We start from the raw sequence: 26,972 nt of genomic DNA, 5'->3' as shown, positions 1-26,972 counted from the left end.
CATGGGTCCTCCAATGAGAGCTCAGCTCCCTGGCCGTGACAGTTGCGTGATGCAGCCAGACACTGGACAGACAGGAAAGATGCTAGAAAGGCATTGAGCAGGGTGTTCTGGGCAAGGATAACACTTTCTGAGTTTCAGCTTGCTGCCTGTTATGCGGTGAATCGCATCACCCCAAAAAGATGTTCGGATCCTACGTCCTGGCCCCTGTGGAGGTGAGGTTATTTGGAAATAGGGTCTTTGCAGGTGTGATCAAGTTGGGATGGGGTGGTACTGGAGTGGGGAGGGCCCTAAGCCAATGGAAGGGGTCCTTGTAAAAGGAGGAGGGAACACATAGAGGCAGAGGGAAAGAGAGCACAGGAGGATGGGGCAGAGTGGAGTGGGGCATCTAAGTTGAGGAACCTCAAGGATGCTGACAGCCAGCTGGGAGAGGCAGGACAGTCCTCCTCTGGGGGCTTCAGAGAACACAGTCCCACCCACACCTCAACTTCCCACCTCTGGCTTCCAGAACTGGGAGAGAATGGACTTCTATGGTTTTAAGCCATCCAATCGGTGACAGTTCTGAATGGCAGCCCTGAGAAACTAACACAGTATCCAAACTCTGTCTACCAGAACAGAGAAACTCTTTGTTTTGTTCAGTCACTAAGTCACGTCCAACTCTTTGCGACCCCATGGACTGCAGTACACCAGGCTTCCCTGTCCTTCACTGTCTCCTGGAGTTTCCTCAGACTCATGTCCATTGACTTGATGACGCCATCCAACCACCTCATCCTCTGTTGCCCCCTTCTCCTCTTGCCCTCAATCTTTCACAGCATCAAGGTCTTTTCCAGTGAGTTGGCTCTTCTCATCAGGTGGTCAAAGTATTGGAGCTTCAGCTTCAGCATCAGCCCTTCCACTGAATATTCAGGGTTGATTTCCTTTAGGATTGACTGGTTTGATCTCCTTTCAGTCCAGGAACTCTCAAGAGCCTTCTCCAGCACCACAGTTAAAAGTATCAATTCTTCGGCTCTCAGTCTTCTTTGTGGACAAACTCTCATATTCATATATGACTACTGGAAAAACCATGGCTTTGACTATGTGGACCTTTGTTGGCAAAGTCTCTGCTTTTTAATACTCTGTCTAGGTTTGTCATAACTTTTCTCCCAAAGACAATCTCTTGGCATTCTCCAAAGCCTGGCTGAACTCCCGCCTCTTCTCAGTGCCGGGGAAGGGACCTATCAGCTCATGGAGTGTCCTACCCATCACCCCACCTGCCCCGAGGCCGCCCACCCTCACAGATGTTCGGAGGATGCAGAGAGGAGCATTGCCCTTACCTGTAGCGTGCGACACACAAGTGGACCTTCCCCGAGTACCTCTGCTTGGCGGTATTGGAATTCCGATCATTATCCATCTATTAAAGACAATGGATATGCAGGTTATTGATGCCGAAGGCTTCACATTTCATGCTGGAAACACACAGGAAATCTCTTCCATGGTCTCCCCAGGGTTTTCAGCCTCACATGGTGAGGACTCTGCCCACCATGAGATTCTGCCACACCTGGGTTCTCAGTTTTGGGCATGCCCCAGAGACAGGGTAGGCTCCTGGGTCACACAGAGAACATTTATAAAGGACTCATCTCCTCCAGTACTGTCTGATGTCACTTCTATGTGGAATCTAAGAAATAACACAAATGAAGGTATGTGCAGAACACAGACAAACTTAGGTTACCAAAAAGAGGGAGGGATAAATTAGGGGTGTGGTATTAACAGTTACGCCCTGCTGCTGCTGCTGCTAAGTCACTTCAGTCGTGTCCGACTCTGTGCGACCCCACAGACGGAAGCCCACCAGGCTCCCCCGTCCCTGGGATTCTCCTGGCAAGAACACTGGAGTGGGTTGCCATTTCCTTCTCCAATGCATGAAAGTGAAAAGTGAAAGTGAAGTCGCTCAGTCGTGTCCGACTCTTCGCGACCCCATGGACTGCAGCCTACCAGGCTCCTCTGTCCATGGGATTTTCCAGGCAAGAGTACTGGAGTGGGGTGCCATTGCCTTCTCCAGTTATGCCCTACTATATACAAAATAAAAGAACAACAAGGATACACTGTATAGCACAGGGAATTAGAATCATTATCTTGAAATAATCTATACTGGAGTATAATCTACAATAATACTGAATCACTATGCTGAACACCTGAAACTAACATAATATTGTAAATCAACTATGTGTGGTGTATACATGCTAAGTATTTGCAACTCTATGGACTGTAGCCTGCCAGGCTCCTCTGTCCATGGGAGTTGTCCCATGGACAAGAATTCTCCAGGCAAGAATACTGGAGTGGTTGCCATGCCCTCCTCCAGGGGATCTTTCCAACCCAGGGATTGAACTCTTATCTCTCACGTCTCCTGCATCGGCAGGCAGGGTCTTTACCACTATTGCCACCAATATAATATTGTAAATCAAATATACACCAATATAAACAATAACAACAACATATAAAGAGCCACTTAAAAAAAGATCTCATCTTCTCTCACAGAGTGGTGAGCACTGTGATTTAAGGCCTGAGATGGTCACTGCTCCAGAGCCTGCCAGGCTCCTTGGAGGACAAAGTTAGCCCAAGCTCTGTGTCCTCAGCCCTCGAGGACCCCATACAGGGAGGGGAGTGCTCGCACATGGATGGTGCCTGGTGCTCCTGGGAATCCTGCATGGAGGAGGCAACACCGAGCTCCTTTCTCCTGGTGCCCCCTCCCCCTGCCCTACTCCTCTCTGCCTATGGGGGCTACAACCATCTTGGGGTTGTGGGGAGGGTAAGACAGGGCCCCAAGCTGGAGGAGTGGGTGGTTTTTCTCCCAGGGGAGGGTGGGAGTGACTGTGACTTGTCATGTGTAGCCCCCTCCTCTGCCCCCACCCCAGGAGAAAAAGACCCGGGACTCCTGCCTGTTCCCTCCCCACAACACACTCCCACCCCTCCCCTCTGGAGTGGGCTCCACAGGAGTTAGGCCACAGCACTCCCGTCTCAGGGTCTTTCAGTGGTTTCAGCCTGGACTGAGCCAAAATTTGAGAGCTTGCTTGAGGTTTCAACTCGCCTCCCACCCCATCCCCAGCTCTTCTCCAGCCCAGCGGCCTTCACCTGGGCTCCTGCTCATAGACAGACCACAAATGGTCCATGGCCAGTCTGAGAAGGGCCGCCCTGTCCTCTGCCTCGTCCCTGCTTGTTGGGTTCAGGACATTCACTGTTAGCCAACTTTTAGATGTTGACTCGTTTATGGTCATTCTGCCCATGAAAGCAGGGACTCCCTTGTCTGCAAACTGGGCCCTCTCACCCTAGCATAGAGTAGGTGGTCAATGAAGATGGGTTAATGGGAGTGAAGGCAGAAAGGGAACTAGGGAGAGAGGGTGGGAGGGCCACCCACAGCCACAGCCCACATCATGGGTAGCAGGGCAGCTGGCCGAGGCCAGGACAGGACTCACGTCTGATTCAAATCTGCATCTTGGGCCACCGGATCTTGACAGGAAGGTGGGCTTGACGGACAGAGGTTCCGGCTTGTCACCCGGGAGCGGGAGGGGCCGGATATATTCACGGATCACAGTGTGGCTTCCAAGGGCACTCTCTTGACCTGGACACGAACATTGGAATGATGTGAAAGACGGTACAAAGGAAATAACCAAAGCACGCTGGACATGTGCCTTCCCTGTGGGTCTTTCCTGTCTTTGGCATCAGCCTTTGAGTTTCATTTCAGAACCCACCCATCTCCCACTCTTCATCTACACCCTCTGCTCTGGACCGTCCATCTGGCAGAGTCCATTCCTGGCTACACTGGTTGTTTGGTGGAGATAGTGTTGCACGCAAGATGGGAAGGTCCCATCAGAGAGACCTTCGTGGGAGTCATGAGCAAAGAGGCTCTCCTTTTCCCCAGCTTAAAACAGAAAGGAAATGAGATTTAGTCGTACAGCAGCCACACTGTCCCCAGGAGGAGGAAACTCCATCTGACAATGCAGCCTGCTCATAGAAGGAGGAGCTGAAGGTGGAGAGGCAGGAATCAGGTCCAGATGGCATGGTTGGAGCCCTTGAATCCAACTGTGTGTTCATACACTAAGTTGTGTCCGACTCTTTGCACCCCATGGGCTGCACCACACCAGGCTTCCCTGTCCTTCACTATCTCTGGGAGTTTGCTCAAATTCATCTCCATTGAGTCAGTGATGCTATCTAACCATCGCAGCCGTACCTGAAGCTAAGCCATCTTCATCTACTCTACATGATAAATAAATTCCTTTTTGCTCACACTAGTGTATGTCAGCTTTCCTGTCACTTATTCTTAATAATACAACCTGAACAGTCCTGACATACACAAAGTGGCCAAATGGTCAGGTTTACGGCTGAAAAATACTTTTGATAAGAGATTCACTAGGACCAAGCAGATCTCTACCCATCCTGTCCTCATGGGGTTGCTGGCCCTGTCCCAGGCACTATGGGGGGGAGGTGGGGCGGGCAGGGGAGAATAGAGACCCTTGATCAGTGCTGGCCCAGACCGTTGGATTAAAGTCAGGAGTGTATTTTTAGGATCAGACATGAATTACAGAATTAATTTTTCCCCCTCCCCGAGTTCTCGCTGCCCAGTGGGCTGCAGACACCCTTCCCTGGCTTTGTCTAGCCTCTGACTGTGGCTCTCCCATCATGGGGACTGGTTCACAGAGGAAGATGACTCACTGAGCCCAAATCAGGAGAAACAAACACTGTAAGAAGTGTTCCACAAAGACTACATGGAAGTCACCCCCTCAGGCCCAGTCTGATTAACAAAACGGTGGCAAAGCATCACTGCAGCAGAGAATTGACACTGAAGTAGACCCCCGGGCCCTGCGAGGAGGCCAGATCCCAGGGAGCAGCAGCCTGGCCCTGGTCACTGCCCAGGATCCCTAATGCCCACAGCAGCGCTCAGCATTCAGCAGGTGCAAAGTCCATATTTACTCAGGGAATCGACTCTCAAATCCTGCAGCCTCAGGAAGTCAGCTGAGGACGCGGCCTGCTGCTTCAGTGCTGCAGTGGAAGGGTGTCACTCTGACATGGGACTCATCCAGGTCAGTGACCTGTGAGTGGAAGTGACGTGTCCTACTTTGGGGTGGAAGCCCTTTTGAGCCAGTGTCTAATTTGTTATGCTTCCTTTCCCCTGAGATGGAACATTCCAGACAGAGGAGGCTCAGCATTCCCAAGTGAAGACAGTGTGGAACCCATTCCCTGATCCAGTCTAAGGTGGACGTGGAGCAGGATCAAAAGAGAGAGAGACTTGTGCTGTTTTAAGCCCCTGAGATTTGAGGATTTTGTTACTGCAGCTGAACCTAGCCTGTCCTGACTGATACACTGCTGCTGGGAGGAGCAAGGGGTGAAATGACCAGAGTTGCCTCCTATTTACATTTTACTTAAACAAATCCAGTTTTCTAGAGAAAAATAATCTGATGCCTGTGGCATGTTTACCTGTCCTTCTGCTCTTTGAGTGAATGTGAGATTAGACACAAAATCATGTCATGCCCTCAGTTGCACGTTCCTTTGTGATCGGCATGCCTCAGGATACATATTTTTTGGAAAATATGGCCACTGAGCCCAAAACAATGACTTTATCTGGTGTTTCACCAAAACTCAGCTCCAATACTGGAAGGAAACTGGCGATGGAGGGGTGGCTCTGCGAGATGGCACGCCCCCTTCCTAGTACATGTCCAGGGATAATTCTGTTCCTGTGAGGTTCCAGCCTTGCTGGTTGCAGGGGTGACTCTACTGCACAGAAGGTGAGTCCCAACCAGGGGCTCACAATCAAGTGGTCCTGTCCTCCTCACCCTCAGGCTGACCCAGCCTCAGGCAGGAGGCCCCCGACAGGACGTGCAGCACACTGGCCTGGTCCTGCTCTGATTCTGAACTGGCCCTGCCCACTCCTTCCATCCCCCACCCTCCTCTCCTGCATAAGGAAGACAGGCCAGCCCAGCAGGGAGTTTCTTCATTACCCTCATTCTTAAAGTGGTCCCTGCCATCTGCCAACAAAGAACGACCTTGAGGAGGACTTCAGGGTTGCGTGAGGAAGCCCCCTTGCAGGCATTCCTCCCATGGCCACTGATGCCAGCATAGCAAGCATGCTCTAAGGATGCCGCCAAGTATGCCCAGCTAAGGAGCTGGTCATTGAGCACAACGGCTCTTCCAAATGCCTAAACAGAAGCCTTGGTGCAAACCTACTCTTGTACCAGGGTCTAGAACTCCCTTAATAGAGACACAGCCCTGTTTTGGTTTTGTTTGTTTTATTCTTAGTCAGCATCCATTTTCCTCCATCACAAATCAGATTGGTTTTTCCAAATCAATCTGGACGCCAAATGGCTCAGGTCAATCACTGCTCCCCCTCCAGTGACCCATGAGCTTGCCCTGGACCTTGCCCTGGACTAACACGTCCTCATGCTGTGCAGAAAGGAATTCACATGGAGGGAAGCCTGGGGCTGCTACTTTAAGAAGGGTCTGCTGACAAGTCAGGCTGCACTGCGACTGGGAGCACAGTTTCTAAACCTCTCCCTACACCAGTGGGACAGGCTCCCTAGGTGACCGGGGCATTTCCCTGTAACTAGACTGTGGGCCCAACCTGGTTTGTGCTGAGTGCCTGCCTAGCTCGGGCAGTCTGGTATTCTGGCGTATGCTGGACAGAGGTGCCCGCATGACCAGTGCCCAACAGATCCTGTATGCTGTATCTACTCGGTGTCCTTGGACATCATCACTGCATCCATATAGCTGCATTTTTGTTGTCGTTGTTGTTGCATAGTGGGCACTCCAGGTGGTCTTCCTGGAGGAGGAGGGCATAGGACGCCTGCACGTGGATTCTTCAGACGCCCCATCTCTTTTCCCTCAGGACCCACGCTATGCTCGTCCTGTGTTTCTGTAACAGGTCTGAGCCAGGAGGACAACTCTTTACTGAGTCTTGGACTCATCAACCATGCTGGGGACCTGGGGACCCTGATAATTGTGCGTGATTGAGCTCATGTGAGCCCTGAGCCACAGACCTTCCCATCCAGTGGGGACTGGAGAAAGTTTCATCTTCAGGGGTCGTGGCTCAAACTTCATTTCCAGGAAGAAGTCTTCCCTGATCATCCTAAATGGCGCTGGGTCATCTGCTCTCTTGTCACCTGACTGCTCGTGTCTGTCTGAGCGAGTGGCTCCTTACTCATCTGTGCCCCTGTGTCTTGTCTGTGTCCCCCTACCCAGAGGGGCTCCACATAGGGCCTGCCATATGCACAGCATCGCAGCCTCGGTACCTGAACATGGCCTGGGGAGTACCCTGTGCTCGCAACTTGGTGGTGGTGGTGTCGGGGGGACCTCCCTCTCCCTGTCTTGTGTTTCATGGCCTCTTTGCATTCTCCCAATGCATGCGCAGGACGGAAAGGGAGCGGGAAGGAGGGGTACGCCAAGAAACATTGTTCATCAAGATACATGCTGCGGCACCTCATTTTAATAATAAAAAGCACCCAGAAGAACTTCTCCTATGTTCTGACAAAAACTGGGCGAAATCTGGAAATTCCCTCCCTTTTGTGGAATTCTAAAGTAGGGTTCTGGCACACATGTCCCCTAAAATAAAAAAAGTCAACTGCTTTACAGGAGAAAGCAGCCTGTGACCTGTTTAACCTTCACTGGAGAGAAAGTTCCCTAACCGAGTAGGGTACTTCATTGTCTACACTGGGAACTTCCCCTGAGGTAATTAAATGCCTCTGTGATCAAGAAATGATCCCTCAGAACCACACAGAGTGAAGTCTCCCCGCTCTCCACTCTGCTTCCTGAACACAAATGTGATGGGAACGCATTAACATTCACCGCAGGTACTGCTGCTGCCTTTGTTGGAACAGAAGTTCCAAGTACATCACAATGTCATCAAGAGGTCGCTGGGTGAGAAGGGAAACAAGTGAAGTTGAGCAGCCCGCCTGGCAGGGCCCAATGCAGACCCCAGAGCCAGGTCCCTGGGTCCAAGTCCCAGCTCGCCGCTTGGCTGGCTGATCCTCCGAGCACCTGGGCCGGTGTCATGTGCATAACAGGGCTCAGAGCAGCTGGGAGGGAGCTTACACTGATTCACACCCATCAAGGGTGGTACATCGAGTATGCATGGGAAACGCCAGCTGCCCCTGTACCATCCCAAGTCCTGCTATGCTGGTCACTCCCTCGGGTGTTGTGACAGGCTCTGTCACACACCCCTGGCTGTGCCCAGCTGTTCCCAGCTTGCTGGCTGCACCTTCTTCTCCATCAAGGCCTAGGCAGGAGGGAGAGAGAAAGGAAGGGAGAGAGGCACTTACCTTTTCCAATGGAGGGAGCCAGTCCGTTCATGAACCTTGGGAAAGACTTGCTGGGGGACGACGGGACGTCCAGGGAGGCCACAGTGCTGCCACCCAGCAGGTCGATCTTGCCGGCGTGCTGGCGAAACTGCTCCAGGTCCCGGGACAACAGGCTGAACTGCTCACTCTGCGTCCGGCATTTCTCCTCCAGCTCCCGCACCTTGCACTGCGCACGGAGACCCGGACACACAGTTAGAGGGTGGCCCGGGCTTCTGGGGCCCCATGCGTCTGCGCACAAGTGTGTGTCTGTGCATGTATGTGCGTTGCATGTGTGTGTACAAGACTGTTGTGTGTGCATGTGTGGATGACAGTATGTGTGTGTGCATATGAACGTGTATGGCCTGAGTGTGTTTGCACACATGTGTGCATGTGTGTGGTGGGGGGGGGGGGGGGGCTGCCTCCTGCCTCCACGTGAGAATGGTGGCTGAGCAAATCAAGCTTCCTGTCGGTTGGAAGCTTGGCCGTCAGCCAGATTCTCTCACAGGGCAAACGTGGGAAAGCACAGGTGCCAAGAAACCCTGCAAACACTCAGATCTCAGCCAACAGCGGATTGTTCTCGGCTCTGTGTGCAGCCCGGGCACTTTGTGGTTGGCACGCCTCACTGTAGCTGCTTGAAATTTGGAGCAGGAGGTGGTGAGAGCCCAGCTTTGGGGATGGCTCAGTTGCTAACTCCACTGATGCAGTTTTCTGGTGTAGGCTTCTGCCCCTAAACTGCAGAACCCCAGGGCACCCTGCTTTAGCATTAAAAGGAACTGCTACCTGCTCGCTTGGGTTAGCAACATCACTGCCATCTGCAGACACTGAGGATATTTAGGGAGGCGGGAGCGTCCCTGGGTACACATGGCAGGGAGGGTACCATGGGCAGTACCCCCATACACGCCCATCTTTGCCTGCTTCTGGTTCTCAGTTGGGTGAGCATGATCCTGCCATACTCTCCTTCCTGGAGAACCGAGATCCATACTCCCTACACTTCCTCCCCTGGTGCAAAAGCAAAACTCTGTCTCCTGCAACAAGAATTCCCTGCACGGGTCCACAGTTGGGCGCCCACCTGAGAAGGGGCACATAGACGGTCGACTTTGCCTCCTCCCCTGCTGTTCCCTTCATAGCACCCTCCATTCTAGTAGCTCCCTGATTATTTCTCATCTCTCTCTTAGATCATTTAAGCGCCAAGCTTGTGCTTTCTGGTCCTGACAGATCCTCAATGCTTTGCATAATATTGGCATGTCCTAGGTGCTCAATAAACATTTGCTGAAGCGATGAAGAGAGAGGACTCCCTGATTTGCAGGCATCACACTCCTCGTGGCAGTGGCTTGTTCCATCTGCGTGGTGGTCCTGCCTCGTCTCCCTTCCTTTGTGATAAATGGACAACGTCATCTGCTGTATTATTAACCGTGTGCATCGTCTGACTTTCTCCACTAAAATCTCAGCTCCGTGAGGGCAGGAATTTCTGTCTCCTTCTTTCTCACTCAGCACTCAGACTAGAGTTTGGTACCAAGCTGGGGCTTGAGAGATGTCTGGATTCATGTAGGTGAGCAGACAGGGATGTGGATGGTGGTAGAGCGATGCTGTCTTCTTCTTCTTTCTCCCTCCCCACCTTCTCCCTCTCCGCCTCCACTGGTATTAAGCGTTCAGCTCCTTAGGCCAGAGTGAAGTGCTATTTATGTCTGAGATCATGGAATTCTGAAAATAGACCTAACAAATCCCAAACCTATAATTAATTTCTTTGATACGTTAAAATAATTGGCAAGATTCTTTTCAAAGGCTGAATGAGCTTGGGCGTGATGGCTGTCTCCAGCGAGGAAGACACAGAGGAGACACTGGGCTCCTACAGGCACAGGTGTGGACAGGGAGCAATCTGCCTCCTGCCTAGGTCACCCATTGCAAAGATGCAGGACGTGCCAGGAAGCATCTCTGACCCCAGGATGGCGACTTCAGATGCCTCAAGGCCAAGCACTCTGGTTCTTCTGGGCTCAGTCCTGAAGAAGAGACTTTGCTCCAAGGCTGAGCTTTTGCTCCAAGGTCCTCAGGTGGGGAAAAGCAGCTGCCAACAGCCTCGGGTTAGAAGAGCACTAGAAGAGCCCTGAGATCACCTGTTCATCCAGGTGTGCCACCAGCTGCCATGGTAGTGCATGTGTGTGTGTGGAGGGGTAGGGTTGGGGTGTGAAGTGATTGTGGAAGGATATAACACTATTTAAACGGCCACGTTCTCATTTTAATGTGCTTGAGAAAAATGCAACTGGCCATCAAATCCTTCATGTGTATATCCTCTGTGTGTATGTAAAAATGACCTAACTAAAAAAACAGATTATTCATTGATGCAACTTTTGTGAAATAATAAAATTAAAGTGATGGAAAACTGATCAGTGGTTGTCAGGGTCTGGAGTTGGGGGAAGGGTCTGACTTTTAAGAAGTAACATTTCCCTGGTGGTCCAGTGGATAAGAATCCGCTGGCCAATACAGAAGACACGGGTTCGATCCCTGGTCCAAGAGGATTCCACATGCCATGGAGCAACTAAGCCTGTGAGCCACAATTATTGAGCCTGTGCTCTAGAGTCCATGATCTGCAATAAAATAAATCACCATAATGAGAGGCCTGTGCATGACAACGAAGAGTAGCCCCCACTCACCACAACTAGAGAAAGCCTGCACACAGCAACGAAGACCCAGGGCAACCACCAAAAAAAAAAAAAAAAAAAAGGAATATGAAGGTGTGACTTTGGTGGGGTGGAGCCATCTGTACTCCTGATGGTGGTATGTGAATGTATATGCACCATCAAATCCCATGGAATTTATCACTAGAGGAAGGACAAAGAATGACTTTGTAGTTTGGCTACTGACACTGTACCCATATCAACTGCCCGGTTTCAACAGTGTGCTCCAGTCACCTACGATGCTACCCGTGGGGAGCCGGGTGAAATTATGCAGCAACCATCTGTGCTATGTTTGTAACTTCTTGTGAATCTCACATTATATCAAAATAGAATTTTACAAAGTGCACAGATTTAAAGAAAATATGAAATAATTGTGTAGGTGGCAGACAGATACAGAGAAAACCTCAAAGGTGGTGGATGAACAGCTGGTGTGTGGGGACATCAGATTAGGGGCCTGGAGGGTTAAGAGTGGCCAAGGTCTCAGGAGCCCACACGGAGGTCAGGCATCTGAGGCACCTGGAAACAGCCCAGGGCAGGAGCTGATACCGAGCAGGGCCCTGTGGGGCTCCTGGACACAAAGCCTTTCTGTGTCCCCTGTTTCTTTGATTATAGGAAATAATCTTCATTCAGTCTCCATGACCTTCCCTGAGTTCCAAGAGGCAGATCCCAATAGTTGTTAATTAGGGAAGGGAGGGGTTGAAAGACCAGGGAGAAACAGTCACGAAAAACAGTAGTGCAGCCTTGGGGCAGGGTCCTGGTTCCCCATCAATGGATAGACACAGTATCTTGGAGCTATTTTGCAGACACTGAACTCTCTCCAGGTGGGAGAAGCTAAGGATTAATGATGGATGGTAGGCTGCCCACAAGCAGACCCCAGACCAGTTGGACCTGAGGTTGATGATGCTGACTGCCCCTTATCTCACCACCAACCCACCAGAAGAATGTCCATGAGCTGATCATGCCCTCTTTGAACTATTACTATAAAACTTCTCATACCCTCTCCAAGTGGGGGACACACGGTATTTCGAGGTGTGAGCCCACTGTGTCCTTCTTTGCCTGGCAATGCAATAAAGCCATCATTTTTGACTTCACCCAAAACTCCAAGATTTAATTCAGCAGCAGTGCACAGAGAAGTTAAACTTTTGGCATCTGAGCTCTTGACTTGCTTTTCTGGCGGAAAGTGGGGGTAGGTGGGGCACAGGGATGGCAGAAGGGAGACTGTGTGCTCCCAGCAGACCCTGGGGGACTCAGACAAAACCAGTGAGAGACGCTGGTGCTCATGCAGAGGCGATGGACCACTGCACATTTTAGGTACTACTGTGAACTCCACCTTCTGGGTACCACCGCTTTGCCAGTCCGGGACCCGAGCTCTCGGAGGGTCTCCTTCCAAAGAGCAAATCTTTGCTCAGGGTCCTCTTCACTGATGGGGACTGTGGTGGGAAACTTCCCCTGGCAGCTGCCACAGGGTATGCCTGTAGAAAGGAGGGTCGGCTCTGATGTGAGTGATGAGGGGAAGGTCCTGGATCAGAGGTGATGTCTAACCATTGCTATAAATTGAACATCCACAGGGGTGGTGGGGGATGCCCATGAGAGGAGGGGAGCAGGGCAAACCCATAGCATCTCTGGGGACCATGGTGAACCAGGGCATGTTCGTTTTGTCTAGAGGAATGTCTACTTCTTAGCTTCAGGCCAGACCCACCCCGGGCAAAACTTCCAGTTTTCCAAGAGAGGCAAAGAATCTTCATTTTAATGTAAAAAAGAAAAAATCTCTCAGTCATCAATAGTCAGAGGGTATGTCGAGGCTTACTGTCTGACATGGCTCCTGTAGAGATGGACACGGCCAGGGGGCTGCCACTTTGCTTAAGATGACTACAGGGGTAGCAAAGCCAGCGTCAGGTCAGGTTGGGTTGGATGCCCTCATGGCCCTGTGCATGGACTCCAGCTGCACCCACCCAAGTGCGAGACACACAGGACGATCCCCACGGAATCCGGGACCTGCTGGCTCTGGCATTTATAGTTTACAGTTCTCCTGGATGGAGAGCATATACCCAGGGACTAGAACTTCATTCTGGGGCAACCGGTGCCAGAAATGAGAATCCCACCCCAGGTGTGGTCAATGCAGATGTTAGGAAGGCTGTGCACCAGGGGCAGCTGCCCCAAAGCTATACAACACCTGTATCCCCCTCCAGCTCTAGGCATGCCCACTTAGTATGGGCAATGTCAGAAGAAAATTGGTAAATGATGAGCTTTTACCTAGGCCTGAAGCAGGGGAGACGTGGCCGTTCATTGGTGAAATGAAAGGTACTCAAAACAAGGGGTATGTTAGTGCTACCCCACTCTTGAATGATTAGTGCATAAGGCTAGTATACTTTGGGGGCTTCCCACGTGGCTCCGTGGTAAAGAATCTGCCTGCCAAAGCAGGAGATGCAAGAGATGCTGGTTCGATCTCTGTGTCCAGAAGATCCCCTGGAGAAGGAAATGGCAACCCACCCCCATGTTCTTGGCTGGAAAATTTCATGGACAGAGAAGCCTGGTAGGCTACAGTCCATGAGGCTGCCAAGAGTTGGACATGACTGAGCAACATAAGCAAACACTGGTATACTTTGGGAGATGGACCCCAAGGCTGGATCTATAAATGGTCCTCTGTGTGGATACTGATTCGGCAGATTTCTGGTTGCCCGAGGCCACCAGAACCAGGGTCTTCTCCTCAGTTTCCGTGGGCGCTGGTGGAGGAGGTTCCAAGGGAACAGAGAAGGAAGTGCTGCTTTGTGCTTGCTTGTCAACCAGTGCTTTGTAATACATGTCTGCACATGTGTGACAGTGTGGTCTGAGACTTGCTTCCATTGTGATCTGGCAGTAAAATTGTAGGGCTAACCCTCTCCCACCTCACATTTCTACCCCAAGGATTCTAAGAGTCCTGTGTGATCACACCTAATGGTTTATCCCTCTTTTCAATTCCTTGCTTTGTTTCTCCTCTGGGTATCTGAGGACATGGCTTCAAGGCAATAAGGATGCTGGTTCCTAAAAGTCAGGCAGCTGCCACATGCCTTTTCTCACTAATTTCAGGGGGAGAAGGTCTGAATGGCTAGTGGATGAGACATAGGGACCCAGGAAACCCAAAGAACATCTCATAAGTGAGTGTTTCCTCTGGAGACTTCCCCAGGCTTTCCTGATGTTTCCCTCTTCCAGGAAGGAGGCAGGTTTTCCTCCAGAGCCTCCTCTGCGGACACACTCTCAGGGCCTGGCTGCAGCTGGCAGAGGCTGGGTCTCTGATGCTGAGCCTGGCAGCTGAGGCAGAGTCCCTCCCATGACCCCCGAGCCGCTACCAGAAGGAACCAGTACCAAGTGGTGCAGAAAGAAAACAACAACCCCACTGATCAGCCCTGGTCGGCTTATTGGGATGTCAATATTGACCTCAGGATGCAGGGCACCATCCCTCTGGCTTGGGTGGCAAGGCTGATGGGGGCAGAACCGTGCCCACATGAGTTAACCTGGCTGCTTGCGTGTCCCCATCCCTGGCTCCGCTCCCTCCACCCCAGAGACCCACCACCTGCAGCATCAGGAGCGGAGGGCGGCTGCGTTTCTGACCACAGCAGGAACAGATGGCACAGTCATCGGGCAAGTAAACTCTAATTGGGATAAACAGCGGAGACTTGCAAATTTGGCTGTGAGTATTTATAAAGATGAAGGAAAATACATCCAAAGACGTGCCTGTTAGCACTCCCAGGGTCCTCTGCTCTGGGTTTTTCATCTGAAAAACTTTGGGGCTTTGTAAAAGGCAGCGAATGAGTAGGGGGTAGTGCTCTCTAATGTGTCCAAACCAGGACCGTTTTGAGAATCCAGGGACACGGTGAACTCTCAATACTTAACACAGCAAAGTCAGGGGTCGGGGTCGTCCTGGCAGGGCTGGGTCGCTGCGTAGCAGTGATTCGGGAGTAAGCTGTTCCGTGCAGTATCTTTATGTGTAAACAACTTTTGTGATGCTATTTATTATTTACTGAAAACCTGCTATGTGCTGGGTCCTGCTGGGGGCTTTCTATGCATGACTGCTGATGGCCAGAGAGACTCCAGGGGTAAGTTGATGGAGCCTGTTGTATGAATGAGAAAAACAAGGCCAGATGGACTAAAGACCAAGGTCACATACCCAGGAAGTGGCAGGACAGATGTAAGCCTGTCTGACTCCAGGTTCTGGGCTGTGTGTAGATCGCCAACCTTCCTCTCACTCACTCAGGGGACCTGGAGGCAAGTCACAGAAGCGCATTGGGCCTCAGTCTCTTCATCTGTAAAATGGGGAAGAAACTTGCCTTCCAGGACAATAACAAACTATTAAGTCCAGACTCTCACAGGCACGGTAGGGGTCCATAAGCAGAAGCTAAGATCTTTTGTCCTCTATGGGCAACAGTCAGAACTGGACATGGAACAACAGACTGGTTCCAAATAGGAAAAGGAGTACGTCAAGGCTGTATATTGTCACCCTGCTTATTTAACTTATATGCAGAGTACATTATGAGAAACGCTGGGCTGGAGGAAGCACAAGCTGGAAGGGAGGGAGGTGGGAGGGGGGTTCAGGATGGGGAACACGTGTATACCCGTGATGGATGCATGTTGATGTATGGCAAAACCAATACAATATTATAAAGTAAAAAAATAATAATAATAAAAAATTTTAAAAATCCTTTGACATAAAAAGAAAAAAAAAGATTGCCAGGAGAAATATCAATAACCTCAGATATGCAGATGACACCACCCTTATGGCAGAAAGTGAAGAGGAACTAAAAAGCTTCTTGATGAAAGTGAAAGTAGAGAGTGAAAAAGTTGGCTTAAAGCTCAACATTCAGAAAACGAAGATCATGGCATCCGGTCCCACCACTTCATGGGAAATAGATGGGGAAACGGTGGAAACAGTATCAGACTTTATTTTTGGGGGCTCCAAAATCACTGCAGATGGTGACTGCAGCCATGAAATTAAAAGACGCTTACTCCTTGGAAGGAAAGTTATGACCAACCTAGATAGCATATTCAAAAGCAGAGATATTACTTTGCCAACAAAGGTCTGTGTAGTCAAGACTATGGTTTTTGCAGTAGTCATGTATGGATGTGAGAGTTGGACTGTAAAGAAAGCTGAGCGCCGAAGAATTGATGCTTTTGAACTGTGGTGTTGGAGAAGACTCTTGAGAGTCCCTTGGACTGCAGGGAGATCCAACCAGTCCATTCTGAAGGAGATCAGCCCTGGGATTTCTTTGAAAGGACTTATGCTAAAGCTGAAACTCCAATATTTTGGCCACCTCATGCAAAGAGTTGACTCATTGGAAAAGACCCTGATGCTGGGAGGGATTGGGGGCAGGAGGAGAAGGGGACGACAGAGGATGAGATGGCTGGATGACATCACCAACTTGATGGAGGTGAGTTTGAGTGAACTCCAGGAGTTGGTGATGGACAGGGAGGCCTGGCGTGCTGCAATTCATGGGGTCGCAAAGAGTCAGACACGACTGAGCGACTGAACTGAACTGAACTGAAGATCTTTTGTCCTCTATGGGCAAACTGACGTGAAGTCAGTTAACTAGTGACTCAATCACCCTTGCTTCTCAGATGGCATCATGGTGTTCTAAATCTCTTCAATTGTATCTGATTCTTTGAGACCCTCTGGACTGTAGCCCACCAGGCTCCTCTGTCCATGGGAATTCTCCAGGCCATGTCCTCCTCCAGATTTTCCTGACCCAGGGATCAAACCCATGTCTCTTCTGTCTTCTGCATTGGCAGACGAGTTCTTTACCATAGCGCCACCTGGGAAGCCCTCTTTCATGGTGATGTCCAGTTAAGAAATACCCTCCACCGCCAGTTTCATACTTACACCTGCACCAGCTCTTGCATGCAGCTACATATACACAGACAAACCCCATCAATTCATCTAAACTGGCTCTGGATTCCAGGACAAGTGACTGCTCTGAACTCTAGAATCTTTACAGGGTGATTTCATCTTGATACTAAAATGTAACAAAGTAATAACCAAAGGGAGACTCTGGTGAAGATGACTCTTTAATGCTTTGCATCCTATAATGTATTGATTCAGCATTATTAAAATGCAATGTCTTAAAATGTCTTAAACATTTGTTTTAGTTCACATGATGAATGCCTTTATCAAATCCAACTAAAACGTAGTGAATTCTGCACTGGTGGGTCTGGATCATTGGAGTCTTTTGCTTCTGTACAGACATGCATTTGGCACAGAGGTGCCCTGTGTGCAGATAAATACATTTCACGGGTGGGACCTCAGAACCCAAGGCTGCCTGTTGACTGTAGCTTTTGCCCTCAAGGTACCAACTGCAGTGAGATGGGGAGAATTAGGGAGATGAAGCTGGTGTCAGAAGGTGAGCCCCCAAATATTTGAGCATCCCGGTTTCTTTGTTCCTAACAACCTTGTCCTCCAGCTAAGACTCATGGGTACAGGGTTGCCAAAGTTATTCCCAAGAGGCAGAGAACCCATGCCCACCAGAATTACTGGGGGAAAGAGAATTCTTAAGAGATTTAAATGCAAAGCATTAAGTTTAAGCTTCTTTATCTGAGCACTTCTCAAATTCTCAACTTGGCTAATATTGTCACACTTTAGTAGCAAAATTGCATTGCCTTGTAAGGACTCCAGAATTCAGATGTGGCAGAGCCGTGCCACAGGGCCCCCACTCAGGGTGACTGCTCTTCCTAGCCTCTCCTGCAGGTCGCTAGCTCTGGCTGGTGACCCAGAAACAGAGGTGACATCTGTTGCCTCTATAGTTGAGACACAGAAGAGCTCTCCCTGCCCCCACGGTGATCAGGAAGCCATACGCTTTGGCTGGCACAGCCTCAAGATACAGGGATCCTGGATCCCTGAGTTACCACGTGGAGGGGAGCTTCATGGAGAATTCCCATATCTGCAGTGGCAAGAAATGAACCCTTGTGCTGAATGTAAGATTTTGGTGTTTGTTACTACAACACACCTGCGCCTAACCTGACTTACACCAAGAGACCAAGAGATCAGAGACTAAGGTCATCTGTTTGATGGGACAAAACAGATTTATTTAACCACAAGGACACTCCCTTGCCAGATGATCGCTGAGCACCTTAATACAAGACAGGCAGCAGCATGGTACCTGAGGCCTTGTTGAGGGATCCATGGCAAAGTTTTCATTTTAATTGTCTTTAAAATCAGGGGAAAAAATGAATATAATAATAATGAATCCAAGCTGGATTACATTCATCTTTGTACCCAAGCAGATGTATAATATAATTTTTAATATCTTAAGGGAGGAAGGGTCCCATGAAAGCAAAAGGAGCCAGGACCCATAAAAGTCACTGGGCAGCCCAGATGCTGACCCCCACCTTGAGATTCAGGGCCCTATCTGCTCTTGGATGAGACTCGGGGATGAATGGAACCTGTTCAGGTTCTTTCTGGCATCACCTGCAGGTGGACGCCTTGGTCCAGGAAGTGGCCAACAAGCCCTGGGAGCCCTGAATAATTAGCCGCAAAGCACACAAGGCGCATATACAAAGCCCTCAGTACTGACACCCAGGTGGGTACCAGCTCATCAAGGGTGAACATGCCCCCTGCAATGGATCCCAGAGCTCACTGCCTCCCAACCCAACAGGTGTTACGATTTATCAGCCCTACAGTCATGGACCATTTCTTCTTTGCACTTGACTTTCTCAGCGACTTGATATGGTGTTACCTGTGGACCTCAGGGCTCTTGCTCTGCTCTTAGGAGCTGTGTGTCCTTGGCAGGTGGCTCAGCATCTCTGTGCCTTGGTTGTCTCGTTAGTGAAATGAGGAGGATGCTATCAACCTCCCTGGGGGGTATTAAAAGGATTAAATTTCATCACACTTGTCACTTGTGACCACACGATGTGCACTCCTGTCTGCTGATGCCCAGAGGTCAGGGTGAGCTGTCTGCCCACTGTTTCTGAGTCTGGCTGCTGCAGGAGCTGATCCACCTTTTGGTGGCAGGAGAGCTGACCCTGCTTTGCAGGGAAGTCAGGATTCCTAGGTCAGAGGACGCTGCCATGCAGTGGTGGAGATTTCGGATTCTGGCGCTAAACTCCTGGGGTTGGCATCCAGACTCTGCTCCTGGCTATCTGCCCCTGAGGCTTTGGGAAGTCATTTCTCCTGATCATGTCTCAATTCCCCTTGTTGTCATGGATATGAGAGGGACAATATTTCTGTCATCTCCTAGGTAACCCACAGATGCATTCTGAACAATGCCCAGTTGAGAAGGATTCAATAAACCCTGCTATCAGCACTGTTGTTGTTGTTACAGCTATTTTCTTTTGCTTCTTTGACCTGAACTAACTTTATAAAGTGTCAAGGAAGCTACATAACTAGCACCTGCTCTTAGGCTGTTAGGTTTTCAAGCAGAGCTCTCCATTCCAATTCTGAAAAGGTGTTTTCAGTTGACTCTTGATCCTTGTCTTTGCTCAGCCTGCCAAGCCAGCCCAGATCAGTCGTTGGGTGTTCTGACCAGGAATAAAAACACCTCCTCTCACCCACAAACATCCTGGCTGCTCACTCATAAGAAAACAGGACTGAGACGTCCACAGAACCAGATGTGTGCATGTGAGTGTTTCGAGGGGTTTTAACCTAACGCTACTTCCAGGGCAGCCCTTCTCTATCACTGTGTCATCCCTAGCTGTGTCTTTCTGCTCAGTAGAGGATCTCACTAAAGTCAGACATGGAAAACATGAATTTCCAAATGAAAAGTACACTGCCTGCTAAGGATGCTCCTGAGGACCCAGTGGGTGGGGACTCGCTCAGGTTGTTCCTGGTCAACACTTCCAGTTACTAAGGCGCTGAGCCAGGATTGGCCAAGATTCCCAAGTGCCCTACTCCTTCAGCTACTTATCCTTCCTGTAACCAGCCTAGCAGACTCTCTAAACAATGCTTCTTAAACTGCTCACGGGGGTTGGTTAAAACGCAGACATCTGTGCCCCATCCCGAATTTCTGCTCTAGCAGGTCGCAGGCAGAAGCTGAGGATCTATGTTCTATCGAGCTCCGGGGTAATGCAGATACTGAAGGTCTGGAAAGCACACACTGGGTCTGGGAAGCCCAGGTTGAGAACAACCCAAGAGTGAGGAAAGTCATCATCAGTTCTACAAATTCACGGCCAAACTCAGAGTTTTGGAAAAGGCTCAAAACCCTGTTTGGAGAGACAGTTCATCTCCCTTCTTCCCCAGGTGGCTGCCTGCAGGAAGAACGAGGAAGGGCCCCTCTGCTGCTGGAGAAGCCACTGCCTGCCCATGACACAGGATAGCAAGGGGCCCACTCAGGTGCAAGGCGTGAATACTGATGACCCACGGAATTCCGGGCTCTCGGCAGTGCAAGCACGCGGCTGGCCCGAGGGCAGGATCATCCTGACAGCTCTCCTCCCCGCGGTCATCTGAATTCACAGAACATCCTTCCAGCCTGAGAATGGAAGCCGGCTTTGCTGGGCTCACTCATCACTCACGGTGGACAGAACCCTGGGCCCCAGTGCCTGGATTAAAGTGTCTCCCTGGGGCAGAACTCCCACGAGCAGCTCCTTGGCTCCCCCCACCCCAGGGAGACCCGGGCACCCACGACTGCATCAGAAGCTGCCCATGTTCAGAAGAAGAGGGAGATGGAGCTGGCCCAGGGGCGCACGGCTGGTCCACTCATGGGAAAAAACTTCACCAAGCACATGGGAGGGGAGGACATCACTCGCTAAAATACCTGCATGCTGTCCAGCGTGTTCTGGGTGAAGAGCAAAGCAAAACACAATGACGGGAAGACGTGGTGAATAAAAGAAAACCCAGGTTCTCAGCCCATCTGCGTGGCCCTCTCTGTTTTCCCAACCAAAGCACGTTACACCCGTCCCCCACGTGTCAGGGCCTGCACCCCGCACCAGCGCCGGGCGACGTGACCTCAGTGGGGCTGTCACAGAGCGGCAGCTCAGAAGGCAGATTAAAACAACACAGATCATCAGATCGATGGGCTTGGGGTGAAGGGAAGGAAAGAAGCTGGACTTCCAGCCAGGAGACTATGCAAATCAAACTGCGGTGGGCGATCCTGCGAGGGGAATGAAATGCTGTTTCAGGGAGATGTATGGCCATTGGGACGTCTGTTTCCACTCTCTCAGGTTATATATTTTCCCACCTGCTATTTATCACTCCCAGCCCTCCAGATATTCATTAGCTAATGGAGGCTTTCAAAAAAATCAATTTTAATATATATGATGATAATGATGAAACCGTTTCCTGGGGGAGGAATAGATTTTAAAAGGCAATGTAAGAGATGCACATATTCTGTTTTAAGTGGTCACGCAGCTGCCCTGGGGGACAAGAGACAAGGTCATCTTAAAGAGGACAGGCGCTTCCCTTATGCAGAGACACAGGCCCAGGGGAGAGGCCCTCCTGGCCTTTCTGGATAGAACAGAACTAGGGGAGGAGCGCTTGTGGGGCCACCCCACGCTGTGCAGCCACCCCTCCTGCTGTTGTGTCTTGACTGAGGGGTCAGTAATCGGGGGACCTCTGTCTTCAAAAGGGAGATTCCTTATGTCCATTTATTATACATGAGGCATGCAGACTGCAAAGGCCCCCCAGGGGACCCCAGGAGTTTCCTCCATTCCCGAGGATATGGGAGGCCACCAACCGGGGGCAGAAGAGTGATTCTGACACGTCACCTGCCTCCTGCCAAGCCCCCAGCATCAGAGCCAGTGATTAAGGCCTGCAGGTGGCTGGGGAGGGTGACTCCTGCTGTGCTCACGGGAACAGTACCTGTGGCCGCGCCTTGACCGTGTTCACTGCTGCGACTCCCTTCGCTGTCCTTTCTCTAAATCTGCAAATGCCTCCCCGGATGCCAGGTATTTCCTCAGGCTTGGCGCTATCCTTTAAAATACCCCCATTCACCTGACACCCGTAGGAATGATCCACTTCCCTTTCTCCTGTAAGGAAGCAGGCTCACCCTCCCTGCTTCCCATTCAATCAGAGGAGAGCAGAGCACCTCTGAGACTCACAGTTCTGATGCTGGCTGTGTGGCCACAGGAAAACTGCTTAACCTCTCTGGGCCCCACTTCCTCACATGTAAAAATGGGACTCATAACGATACTGATCTGATGGTCTGCTTGCATGGACAACACGGGAGGATGTGTAAACGGCAGGAGTAATGGGTACCCAGTGGGCACTCAGTAAAGGTCGGTTACGACTTCTACAAAGCATTAACACAGCATGCCCTGAGCTCACCCACCCCCGGGGAAGAAAGCCAGCAGGGCTGGCTCACTTACCTCTAGCAGCTGCACCGCACCTTCATGTTCTTTCTTAGCTTCAACCTGAGCCTTTGGGATGATGAAAAAAGACAGATGAGTGAACGTTTACAGCGGGAAAAAGGCAGCAGAATTAGAGATTAATGTCGAAGTTATCAGGGAGTGTGGGTCATTGATATTCATTCCTCTAACAAGCCCCAACATTCTCAGGGTCTAAATCAGTTCTCATTTTTTTCCCCTTCCTTTGGGCAAGATGGAATGGATTGGGGTTGGGCTTGACGCTCTTTGTAAAAACTGAAAAGCACCCCCTCATCTGGCAGAGAATGGAGAGGCTGGTGAGATTGGGCTGCTGCACGAGGTGGTAAAGAGCCCACCTGCCAATGCAGGAGATGTAAGAAAAGTGGGTTCGATCCCTGGATTGAGAAGATCCCCTGGAGGAGGGCATGGCAACCCACTCCAGTATTCTTGCCTGGAGAATCCCATGGACGGAGGAGCCTGGCGGGCTGCAATCCATGGGGTCGCAAAAGTCAGACACAACTAAGCACATGATAGAGAAGAAAGAATCCACCTGCTAAACTGAGATTTACATTCAGGATTCTCAGCTCTGGAGGAATATTTTCTCCAGGTGGCTGGAGAATAATAAAGAGAAGAGTTGGATGTCATAAATAAGCCAGTGAGAGCTGTCTTAACATCTTCTACTTCTCACTTGAAAATTTCCATTAGTCGGAAAGAGGGAAAGGCTTGGCTTCCCCAGTATGGACTAAAAGCGAGAAGTAGCCTGATATTTCCATAGTGTTCATTCATATGCATTTCATTCTCACATATTTCCAATGAGGCTTTTAAGAGCTGGGGAAGTGAATAGAACCCAGCAAATTAACTCGACCATTCTTGAATCCAGCTCAGTCTTCAAAAGCTCAAAATTGTTCCTTTCAAAGCAAAAACAAGAGCGACAATAAATCATGAAATGGGGTTGGAGGGGGGGAGACAAAACAGCTAGAGAACATACAGAGATTATATAAATAACACCACCATTGAGCCACTTGAGTCAAAGATAGTTTTCAACTGGCAGAATGAAAAACAACCAAAAACCCCATCACAGGCTGTTAAAACACAGCCAAGCTGGCAGTAACAACTTCGTTTCTGGCTTCAAGCGCAAATCAGGAGTTCGTTTTCGTAGGCTACTGGCAAGCTGGGCCATTTGGGCAATCAGAATAGATGGCTAAAATTAACAGTTAAAATTGGCAGAGCTGAATTCTTGCAGAATCTAGGCGACAGCTTCAGCGAGGCTCATTTTGGGGGCCACTGCCAACACATGGGGAAGCTGAGACCTTCATGGTTTCCTACAGAACACATTAGACTTGAGAGGGACTGACTCCTAGGGAGACCCACAGTCCTACGGTCAGAAGAAGGGGCCTGTCATCCAGGGATGAAATGTCCAGGGGGTGAGTTAACATGGCAGCAAACACATCTATTTCAGGGTGAGGGGTAGCTGTTCAAAAGGGACATAGATTTCCTGCTGCCAAAGCTTTGGACGTTTGGCTGGGACAGACCGGCATGTAACACTCAGAGTAATAAGCTCCCAGGCACCTTGGTGATGGGGTTGGGAGTATGGATGCTGGGTGGGATGAGATGAGAGTGGGTGGGGGTCATTTACAGGTGCTGTTAATATCAACTCCACAGAAAAGACAGTGAGATTCATGGAACTAAATGTACAGATCCTCAAATCAGGTCCCTGGGTTCCACAGAGCTGAGGAAGTCGTGAGCAGCAATCAGTATCCCAGGCATGCATCGCGGGAGAAATCAACACACTGAATGAACTCAGAAGGTCAGCTTGAGATGTCCCTGTTACCCACATACAACAACTAAATCCAAAACATGCAAGGGAAGCATTTGACATGGAGGCAAAGCAGTTTTATGAGCTGCAGGGGAAGTTTGGTTTCTATCAGCAGTGAGCATGTCAATAATGGCCTTAAGCCTGGGAGCCTTCATTTCCTGCACGGGAGGAATTTAAAACAACAGTAGCATTTGCAGATGAATTTTAAATGTGGACAATTTTGCTCATACACTGAGATTATAACTGCTACTTGTAATAAGATGAGGATGTAACCCACACAGGAAAAGGAAGCAGTTAGAGCGACTGGACTCTGCTCACTGGTTCCCTAGAGAGACATTAGGGTTCTGGTGTCAGGCCTCCAGGGGACCTGGACCCTGCTGTCTAACCTCAGGTCCTGCATCTGTGAGGGCACCTGCATCCCACAGGTTACAATGAGAGCTTATTGCTGTTACCACTCACACATTCAATAGACACTTACCAAGGATGGCCTGGAACTTACCATCAGTTATCCTGGTAATGTTACAGGACCAATTGATGGAGTCTTACTAGGTCTTTCCTGCATTTATTCATTCATTCATCCATATTCATTCATTCAAAGTTCCTGAGTATCTCTGTTCATTCATTCACTCATTCAGAGTTCCCAAGCGTCACTTGTTGAGTACCTGCTCTGTGTCAGGCAATGTCCGGGGAGTGCAGACACTCCACTTGGGATGCAGACAACAGGCAAAGAGGTACAAAAATGAGCAAGTGGCATCACTAAAGGGGGTGAGTGGCAGAGAATGCCAGAGCAGGGGTGATGAAGTCCATTCAGGCAGGGCAGCCGGGCAGAGACTCCCATGACAACAATAAGCCAGCTCTGTCATTATTTTGGGGGCCAGGCATTCTCAGGGAAGAGCAGAGAGGGGGATGTTTGGGTCACAGAGAGGAGGCCAGTGTGGCTGCAGGAAGGGCGACAGGGCAGGAGGAGTCAGAGGTGGTCAGGGTTTTAAATAAGATGACAGATGTCTGCCTAGTACCGGGCCCAGAATATGCTACACTGAAAGCAAATGTTCATGTTGTAGCTTTTATTATCATTGTCATTGTCCATAGCCTATATTCACAGCCTGACTCACTGCTGTGTTCTTAGCCATCACACAGCCGACATGCGATGCTCAAGGACTGTTTGCCGAATGAATGAAAGTGAGGATTCTCAGTCAAGCTCCTGGTTCAGTGATCTCCATGAAGCAGCTGTCCCGTGGAAAAGTCCTCGTAGACAGGACTCTATCTGCTTGGACTTCTATTTTTTTTTTTTAAGCTTACATCTCCACCAGCTACCAGAAATAAGGGTTGGCCAATGGTCTTATCTCACCTTGACTCCCACTAGAATAGCCTTGGGCAGCTTGATCATTCATCCATTCTTCAACTCAACAGGTGTTCTCACCTGCCCACTATTTCCCTCGCTCCTCCCAATCACCATATTGAGCAGAGGGAAGAGCTGAACTTCCAGGGAGGAGGGAAGAGGTTCCCTGGAGAAAGTTCTGACATCAGCTGGGTCCCTGAAAGCCAGGACCTTCCTTAGGGTGGCCAAGTCCAGAAGTGAAGCTGAAACCACAAAGCGATCTGCAAGGACTACACAGTAGCAGAAAACCCCTTCCAATTCATGAGAAGATAAACCTCTGGCTTCCTTACACAAATGCTGTCCATATTTGAGGATCTGGGAAGAAGCAAATCCCACAAAGTACAGAGTAGTCAAGGGAATTCCTAAGATGATGGTGAAGGGCATTTCTAGACCCAGTGTAGCATCCAGCCTCTGGGGCAACCAGCCTGGACTGGAAGATGAGGCCGGGCTCCAGGCAGGATGTCTCAGAGGAAAATGGAATGAAAACATCCCCTGAGGAGTCTGGTTGACTTGAGAGAAATTTTAACACTCTGGCAGAAAGTTTGGGAATAAGAGAGTGATGAGCACACAGAAGACTGAGCAAACACACAGAAAGAGGCAACTGACTCCAGGGGAAAAGGAAAAGCTGTACCAAAAAGGAAACACTGCCCTTTGCAGAGCCTGGCAAGATGTGCAGAGCACACCTTGCTGAGGATGGAATGGACTTCAGCTTGGGACAGGACGTTTGAGATCATCCAAGCTGGACAACCAGTTGGACAAAAGAAGTGGGGTTCAGTGGAATCCAACTTGGAGATCCACATGTGGGAGTTGGCACACAGCCGGCATTCACACCCACGGAACCAGACAAGGTCATGGAGGGAGCAGTGGAGGTCAAGAAGAGATGTGGGAGATTCCCGGGTGGCTCAGTGGGAAAGAATCTGCCTGCCAATGCAGGAGACACGAATTCCATCCCTGATCCAGGAAGATCCCACATTGCTGCAGAGCACATAAGCCTGAGCACCAGAATTATTGAGCTCGTGCTCTAGAGCCTCAGAGCCACCACTTCTGAAGCCCATGCACCCTAGAGCTCACGCTCCAGAACAGGAGAAGCCACCACCACAAGAAGTCCAAGCACCACAACCAGAGCAGCCTCCGCTCAATGCAGCTAGAGAAAGCCCTTGTGCAGCAAGGAAGACCCAGCACAACCAAATAAATAAAGAAAAAAATTTAAAAAAGAGACGTGGATGGCAGGCAGAGCCTTGAGGATACTTAGAGGGCTTCTGTGAGGAAGGAGAAAACTGGAAGAGAGTAGGATCCTGGAAGCCTAGGGGTTGGGGAGAGAGACCCTCTCAAAATGTGCCTCTGGGTCAAAGAGGAAGAGGGCAGGACACTAACCACTGAGCAGGACATTCATGCACGGGTGACTTAACAAAAGCCATGGCATTGGCGAGATGAAGCTGGGTCCCACAGGAGTGCATTCAAGAAATCCTGTACTTGGATTTGCAGTAACACAGATGCAACTTAGAGATGATCATACTAAGTGAAATAAGTCAGACAGAGAAAGACAAACACCA

At 50.1% G+C, this 26,972-nt stretch overlaps 1 protein-coding gene across 9 annotated transcripts in view; it reads right to left on the bottom strand.

Moving 5' to 3' along the window:
- The window catches only part of RIMBP2 (RIMS binding protein 2), a 222,023-nt gene that overhangs the window by 52,854 nt on the left and 142,197 nt on the right, over positions 1–26,972 (bottom strand). For 8 of the 9 annotated variants that reach the window (XM_070769344.1, XM_070769342.1, XM_070769346.1 and 5 more), the window contains 4 exons: positions 22,229–22,279; positions 8,277–8,481; positions 3,444–3,589; positions 1,311–1,387 (listed from right to left, as the gene is read on the bottom strand). In XM_070769344.1, the coding sequence (XP_070625445.1) occupies positions 1,311–1,387; positions 3,444–3,589; positions 8,277–8,481; positions 22,229–22,279 (479 nt within the window). Of the gene's footprint in view, positions 1–1,310; positions 1,388–3,443; positions 3,590–8,276; positions 8,482–15,110; positions 15,218–22,228; positions 22,280–26,972 lie in introns of those variants that run through there. The other variant, XM_070769347.1, reaches the window with a different exon arrangement.

The sequence above is a fragment of the Bos indicus genome, chromosome 17 (assembly GCF_029378745.1).
Source record: "Bos indicus isolate NIAB-ARS_2022 breed Sahiwal x Tharparkar chromosome 17, NIAB-ARS_B.indTharparkar_mat_pri_1.0, whole genome shotgun sequence".
NCBI classification, from domain to species: Eukaryota; Metazoa; Chordata; class Mammalia; order Artiodactyla; family Bovidae; genus Bos; species Bos indicus.
Note: the sequence above shows the minus strand (reverse complement) of the source record. Positions and strands in the feature narration are given on the sequence as shown.